The sequence below is a fragment of the Lupinus angustifolius genome, chromosome LG08 (genome assembly GCF_001865875.1).
Source record: "Lupinus angustifolius cultivar Tanjil chromosome LG08, LupAngTanjil_v1.0, whole genome shotgun sequence".
NCBI lineage: Eukaryota > Viridiplantae > Streptophyta > Magnoliopsida > Fabales > Fabaceae > Lupinus > Lupinus angustifolius.
Genome location: NC_032016.1, coordinates 12,402,903 through 12,411,660, shown reverse-complemented (window position 1 = coordinate 12,411,660; position 8,758 = coordinate 12,402,903). Strand labels below are relative to the sequence as shown.

Sequence of the window (8,758 nt, the reverse complement as noted above, 5' to 3'; positions counted from 1 at the left end):
TAATATCCGATTAGAATTTCGGATTTCGGCATTCCGAGTGAAAAATATTTAGAAAATAGGTATCAGTGTACTCAGGGTCTATTTTGACTCGAAATTCAATTACGAAGCCAACGGCGCGATCAAAATTTGATTCCGAGTTACGGAACTCAAAAACCACCTTTTTGAGCCGTATCCGGGTGGATTTCGGCCCCGACAGTGGTCCAGAATCGACTGTCTCCGAAAATTACCAAAATTTACCACAAACTAGGAAATAAAATTACAAGACTAAAACTCAACTAGAGTTTCGTCTAATTCTTTACCGAAAATTCCCAGAAATTCATTTTCGAATATATAATTAATAAATTTTTTAATAAAATCTTATAATTCAAAATCGTAAAATTTGCGGTGTTATACTCTCTCCAATTAGAAGTGTATCATCTGCATATTGAAGGTGAAAAATAACAACATTTTCTCTTCCAAAACAATCTCCTTTTTTTATTATTTCTAGCCTAATCAATAACCTCATTAGCGATGCCAACTCCATTCATAATATATCTTCCTTTGATAAAGGCGGTTTGGCATTCAGAAATGACCACATGGATGACCTTTTTAAGACTATCAGTTAGGAGTTTTAAGATGATCTTATGCAATCAACCAATAAGAGAAATGAGTCTGTATTCACCAAGATCCATCGGGAAATTGTTCTTTGGCATCAGAACAGTAAAAGAAGCATTGCAACCTCTAGCCATGTTACCAGAACGATAAAAGTCTTCCACCATGAAAATAATATCATTCTTCAAGCATTGCCAAGACTGTTTTATAAAGCAAAATTATACCCGTTATGACCTGGGATTTTATCACCTTAACAACACCAAACAGCTTTTTTAATCTCATATTCTCCAAAACTAGCAGTAAGGAAAATATTATCCTCTTCTGAAATTCTTTTAAATTTGATCCCATCAAGAGAAGGTTTGTTCCAATGAGACTCGACAAACCTTTCCTGAAAGAAAGATCAAATGTCGTCTTTCACCCTAATTGGATTATCAACCCATTAATCATCGATTAGCAGGCCATCAACTTCCTTAAATCTCCGACTCCTATTAATAGAAGCATAAAATAATTTAGAATTAGACTCACCTTCACGAAGCCATTTCTGTCTAGATTTTTGCAAAAGCAAATTGGCTTTCTGACTTGAAAGGTGCCAAAGATCTGTTGTAGCAATTCTTCTTAAGGAGATCTCATCTTCAATTATAGTCCCATTATAACCCTTGTCATCAATTGAGTTTATAATATTCATTTGATCATCAATTTTTCTATCCAGCATACCAAAGTGCTCCTTATTCCAAACCTTCAGAACCCCTTTCAGGCTCTTTAGCTTTTCTTTCAAAATAAAAGATCTTCTTCCATGAAATTCTAACTTTTCCATTCTTCTTCAACAAACTTACCAAAGCCTACATCTGAGAACCAACAATTATTTGTTCTGAATAGAGTCGGTTCCCAATCTGTAGCATCACTTTTTAACAAAATATGACAATGGTCTGAAAAGTTCCTTTGAAGACCTAATTGGACTAAATTGCCCCACTTATTCATCCACTTGTCATTTACTAGAAATCTATCAATCATACTCATCGCCTTACTGTTCGAATGAAATCAAGTAAATTTCTTCCCAACAAGAGGTAAATCAAAGAGTTCCTTATCATCAGTAAATTATGAGAATTCATCACTTTCTCTTCTATTTGAACGAGAGGTTGTACCTTTTCTTTCATCTTAATGAAGGACAACGTTGAAATCACCCACCAGGCACCACAAGTCACTAGAATGACCCAAACTATCATTTTTTGCTTCCTCCTAGAAACTTCGTTTCCCATCTAGATCACAAGTGCAATACACGTTCATAATGTGAGAAAATTCACTATGCAATGCCCACTTACCTTTTATCGACACAAAATTTGTCCCATACCTCACCTCTTTAGAAACAAACTTTTTCCTTATTCCAAATGCTCAAAATACCACCCGAGAAATCGTTCGCTGCTTTGAATGCCCAATCAAAATCATATCTGCCCCACGGAGAAGAGCACAACTTAATATCAATAATCTGAATCTTGGTTTCTTGAATACATATGAAATCCGGATTAAACTTTCTAACAATATCTCTGATCGCCTTCTTTTTCAACTGCCCACTTAATCCTCTTATGTTAATGGATATGATTTTCATGATTTAAAACATAACTACAAGATGTTGTGCTAGATCAATCTCACATACATCCCCTCTCCTATGGATGCTAGTTTTATCAACCCTAATCATTATTATCAATGTTTTACATTGCACTATGTAACCATAACTGTGGTCATAATATTATGGTTCTAGGGTCTCTGTAGTGGCATTACGACCACAGTTATGGACGGATGTTACTACATTTTTCATAATTGCGCTAATATAGTACATTTCAACTCACTCGATACAACTTACCCCTTTTAATCCAAGGTCCTAAATCCACCAATATCTATATATTCACTAGAATTCTTGATTCATTTATAATTATCTAATTCACTATCAAAGTCGTCTCCATTTTGTGACTGAATCCTTATAAAAATAAAATTTTCTTCTTTCTGTTCCAAAGTCCTTCATCCACGTTAGAATAAGAGATGTGATAGAAAACTCCAATAGGAGAAAATTGTTCCACTTTAACTTATATCTCATATACAAAGGCCTAGACCATTTGTAATGAGGAATGTCTTCATTACCTAAGCATGCGTTATAAGTTCCCACAATATTGATCAAAGTGGAACGCTTCAACTATGTGGTGATCACAAACAAATTGAGACAAGTAGAAACTCTCAATCTATATCTATATATCAATTCAATGGACTGGTATAATTACTAAAATAGTCATCTTCTATAATTGACACTTGACATTCAAAATGGTATATTTGTAATAATATATTTTTTGTTTAAAAAATTGTAAAACAAAATTTTGTGTAGTATCATGCTGTATTTATTGTAGGTTGAAGAGTGCAGGTTGCATTTATTGTAACTTTTTCCTCTCTCCATATTATCTGCAAAATTTTCACATTTTTCTTTACATTTGCACGCCAATTACTTTCTCTCTCTTTCTCTTTCTCTTTTGATTTTCTATCTTTCATATCTAACACTCACTTTTTTCTTATTCTTTCTCTATACTTTTCTTTCTTTTTTATATCATACTCACATATTTCCATGTTTTCTCTTTGAAATGCATATCTCACCCTCTTTCTCACGATCTTTCATCCTACTCAGCCTTTACTTTTATACTTACTCACTTAAATGTATGTTTTTAAAAGGTGTGATTTGTTCTTATAATTTCCTTTAAATTTCTTGCTTTGACTTCCTCATCCTTGAAATTGAACCATGAATTTTAGGTTCTCAGATATGATTTCTCATCATAATTTACTTAAAATTTCTTGGTGTTATTTTAAGTATGCATGTTATTTTAGTGTTAATGATAACATTTTTAGTGGATTAAACATTTTTTCGTTTTTTAGTTTAATATTTACGAAAAATATCACATATTTACTTGAGATGCTAACATATGTTAGGTATTTTTGTTCCATAAATCTTATTTCTGTTTGCATGTTTAAAATGGGCATTTTTAGTGTTTACATGTTTAAAATGTGTGCATCAAAGAGCAAGAACTATGTTAGTGAAATGAGATCCCTTACTTCGGTTCTTCTCGAATGAAATATGTGAGTGGAATCCATAAAAAAAAAAGAGTGGAGCAAGGACTGTGTGAGTAGAGTTTTTTTCTCCCAATTTTCAACTATTTTTCCCACAATAAAAATAGTCAATATATGTGCTTCAATATATGCTAATAATGAATATACTATTTTTAAATATTTTTTATATCAGTTTAACAATGTTACTTAGCTCATTTAATTTTATTACTTCAAATTGTTAATTATGTATTATTTTATATTTTTTATTCTACTATTTTGACTTACCTAAAGCCAAAGTACAGCAACTCATGCAATCATTGATCAAACCTATAACATCACTACAAGGATGAATAATTTCTACAATCTAGAACGACACTTGCATCAATAATTCAGATTATTCACCAAGTCAATCAATATGTTCTGGATAAAAATTCAGATGAATTTATTTAATTGTCTTTAAATTTTCATTATGTTCGACATAATAAATTTATTAATTTATACTAATAAATATTCTAAGTATAACTATAGGTGAAGAAAAGGAATAGATGAGTTTAGATTCAATTAATATATTTTAGGCTAATGAAAGTGAAGCATTGAACATACTAACTCCTTAAATTTTAAATTCACTCAGAGCTTTTGGTCTTCCCAATCATAAGATCGGGTTGAAAGGTAGAACTCCAATAATGCTATTGAGAAATTTAGACCAATATGAATGATTATGTGGTTTATAAAGGATGATCAACCACTAAAGACAACAACAAATATGGTTTATATATATTTTTTCCAAAATCTCTAACATATATTCTATAACTTTATCTTACATTGTATTTCATACTTTTCTTCATATCAATTATTTAATATAACGTGTTCAACATCATTCATTCCAGTCGTTAACAACTCTACATCAACAATAAAATACATATCAACGTTTTATGAGGTAACCCTCCATAATATCTTTTACAAATTATATTATCATTCTTTAATTAAATTCATGCGAAATATATTACCACCCGTGCAAATGCACGGGTATCCTACTAGTGGATATATAAAAGGAACAACACCTAGATGAAAATACCTTCTATTAATTTTTTTTAAAAAGAAAACACCTTATAAAGTTACAAAGGAGAAGAACATAGCATGCAATTATTGGAGCTTTGTTAATAGCTTATCTGCAACATCACCTTCCTACTACATTGGGCGAAATTACGTGTTAACCCTTTATTTTGTCTATTTATCTATTAAAAACTTTCTTCATTTTTATATTATTATGATTGATTTAATTGATAAAATCTGTTGAAATGTGTCACAATATTTTAGAGAATTCTACAAACATATAGAAAGCAAAATTAATTCGTACTTTATATTTAATGTTTTCTAGATAATAATTAATATATTTGTTGTACTCTACGTAGAAGTTTCAAGAAACACGTAGAAAAAATGTTTATGCCCAAGAAGCCTATAAATAAGCACCATGAGATGCAATGTAATGGGTGATAGTGAAAGATGTTTTACTATGTATAAGAATTTAGGTCTTTCAACCTACTAAAATTACTCCTCTAATTATTGTTCTATCAAATATATGTTATCTTCATCTAAGACAATTTCTTCCTATATTCTTCTATCGTTATCGTCCACAAAAACAAACAAAATCACTAATCAATGACAAAATTGGGAAAAACATAAAAAACTTAAAGCTACAAGAAAAGGAATAAGCATGACTATGCTCACTCAACCCGCATGGTCGGGTCATGCCACAATAGCTAGAGCTTCATGAATGTTCAACATGGCCTCCAACACGCATGTGTTGGACTAGGGTTACATTGTTGCACCATATAAAACAAAATGAGCATTCCAACTAAAATGCACAATCACTTTCGAAAAACTCGTAGATTCAATATAAACTCGTATTCATGTTGTCCACATTTTTTTATAAAACATTCATTTTATTTTATCTCTTACTTTGATTTCAAATTTTGGTTTATGTTTTCTTTTCCACCTTAATATTCAAGAGTTGTCTATGGCTTTTGGGGCTTGCGTGAAATACTTTAGGGATATAAAATGTATCTTTGATTCTTAAGATGCATGAGAAATTTGAGGGAAAGAAGGTGGATCAACAATGATTCTTCATGTTTCAAGAGTCAAGACTTTCAACTCTTCTTTATTTTTATGTGGTGATAGTTGCAATAGGTCAAAATAGTAAATGGGAAATATGCTTTTTGGTTTGTATGCCTAGATTCATAATGAACTACTCGACACCATTGTACAATTGAGATATATATGAAAAGTACCTTATAGTGAGAAAATCATATTAAACAATGTTGCTTTTTATAAATGGAATTTCATATAATAATTAGGACAATATAAGAAGTACAATAAATCTTTTTAAAAATGTATTTTGGAAAATGACAACATTATCATGGGAAGGTATTGGCTAATCCAGAAAATGTTATGTTTTTTATTTACCCTTATACAATCTACAATACTCTCTCATTGTCATTATTTAGGGATGAATATTATCTCTAGTATTTGAGAGTTCAGTATTAAATAAGGATTATGACACATGGTAAAAAAAGTTTTTACGTCCATGATTTAAAAAAAAAAATTTAAAATATTCTTATTTTTTTCATATTTCAGTATAGAAGAGTGAACTAATAATAGAATGAAGTTGAACTCCCATTTCAATCCATGTATGGTTGGTGGCAACACAAAAACATCCCAACCTTAAATATCAAATGTTAATGTAGGACACTTGGTGGCTACATCATTCCTTGTCAAATCAATTATTTTATTGTGTAGGTGCACTTGTATGCACTCCTAAGAGTAATATTCAATATGACTTTTTATTAGTCTTTTTCAAAGGCAATTCGGTTAGTATAAATTTAACACTAACCAATCCCCACTCTCATATTAACAAATAGTGTTTTACAAGCTATGCCTAGGAAGGAAAAAAATCAAAGTAAAAATGTGCCTAGCTAAATGGAGAAATTACAGCTCTTGTTTATACAATTAATTAGCATATAATATTGCTTCACATCATAACATGATTATTTACAATACTTACACATCTATTCAACCATATTCTGAATTGAGCTTGAGGATAATGATTTAGCTAAAACATCTCAAGTTATTTACAAAACATATTTCAACTAATGATAGTGTAAAAAAAGTTCTAAAATAATAATTTATAAGGGTATTAGAGAAATATTTTGTGCAAGACATGAACTCATAGTTATGAAAGTGGTACTATACTGATGGTGAATCAGCCCCATATCGATAAGTATAACAATTATACTTGTCATGAAATCATATCAATTAAAATTGGTTATGCCAATCGATTCTCATTTAATCGGTACCAGTCATACCAAACAATTTTCATATAATATTTGTATAAAAATAACTTAATCTTATCAAAATATTATTGCAGAGAATTAAATACCCAACAATTACTTTTGCCTATACTTCTATAACATGATATACCATAAGTCGTACATTTTATTTAAACAAATGATTTAAAGAAAAGTATTTATTAGTTTTATAAAATTAATGTAATACATATGTTAATAAACTCTATTACCCATAACTAGTAGTATTTAATAACTTAGATGATAGAGGTGAGTGTCCAAAAGTGAAAATTATTTGTTTTCTAATTAAATTGATTATAAAAATCTTACATTGATAAAACAAGAACATGTGCCAATTTAGTGAAATAATAAAAAAAAGCAATGAGAGCTGTGATTTGCAATTTGGGCCAGCCCAAATAACTCTTCTACAACTATGTTAACCCTAATTCCATTCCTCTTTTCTTAGCTGCTGTTGCTTTCTCATTTTTTGCTGCAAAAGCAAAAGCTAGGGTTAGGGTACACTTTTTCTGCAACTGCTTCAAAGTTTGCTACCAACATGGTCAGTTATGCATCTCCTACATTTCTCTTTCAGATCTGAAATTTCTCCTCTAATAATTCGTGTTGTGTTTTCAATGAGAATTTTTTCTGTTTGTGTAGTTTAGAAATGGTATTCTAGATGTTGATTTTCTTTACATTTTAGAATCTGCAATATTTTTGGAAACAATGTAATGATTTGATATCAATCATTCTTATGTTGTGATATTTTCAATGACAATGTTTTTTTCTGCCCGGTGAATGAATTCATAGGTTCTTCAAAATGATATTGATCTGCTAAACCCCCCAGTTGAGTTGGAGAAGAGAAAGCACAAGCTCAAGCGCCTTGTTCAGACCCCCAATTCATTCTTCATGGTACTATATACTCCTTTATATATATATATATATATATATTTTTTTTTTTGGAGTTTTGATTATTTGTTTAACTATTAATTTGTCCTTTCATGTACTGCTTTATTTTTTACTCCAGGATGTTAAATGCCAGGGTTGCTTCAACATGTAAGTGATATCCTTTTGTCACTTTTTTCTTGGTGTTATTTTAATTTTAATAATATTCTAATTCTCATAGCCTAAATGACGGAATTTGACTATGAACTTAAATTGGATGCAGAACCACTGTCTTTAGCCACTCTCAGACAGTTGTGGTTTGCGGCAATTGCCAGACAGTCTTATGCCAACCAACCGGTGGAAAGGCAAGGTTGACAGAGGGTTGCTCATTCAGGAAGAAGGGAGACTAAATAGTGCCTTAACTTTTCTTTCTCCACATGTTAGTTTTGTTAAATTATAAGAGATTTGTCCCTACTTTCTGAAAGACATAATGATACCACCCAATCCTTGATTTCTCTTTATTGCAGTCGCTATGGTTTTGTTGGATATTATTTTTATAATACATGTTCTTCAGAATGCATGTGCATATGTTTGTTCATATCATATTCTTGTGTTCATGAACATGTGTGTTACACTCAACACCGATTCCGTGGACCATTGTTTTTTACAACAACAAGCCTTAATCCTACTAGATAGATTCGACTATATGAATCGAACAATCTTATAATGCTCTATCATAAATCTTGTGTATTGATAAAGCATTGATCTCTGAGTCTTTGTTAATGATTTCACCTATAGCCTGGGACTCAGAATTTTTTGTTTCCTACATGTTCTTTGTCTGCAATCAATTATAGATTAGTTTG

General features: G+C 30.7%; 1 protein-coding gene across 1 annotated transcript; it reads left to right on the top strand.

The window, feature by feature from the left end:
- On the top strand, window positions 7,459-8,478 carry LOC109353534 (40S ribosomal protein S27-2-like). The gene is made up of 4 exons (XM_019595851.1): window positions 7,459-7,572; window positions 7,821-7,922; window positions 8,038-8,066; window positions 8,179-8,478. The coding sequence occupies exons 1-4, from the start codon at window positions 7,570-7,572 to the stop codon at window positions 8,303-8,305; spliced, it is 261 nt and encodes an 86-aa protein (XP_019451396.1). The 5' UTR covers window positions 7,459-7,569; the 3' UTR covers window positions 8,306-8,478.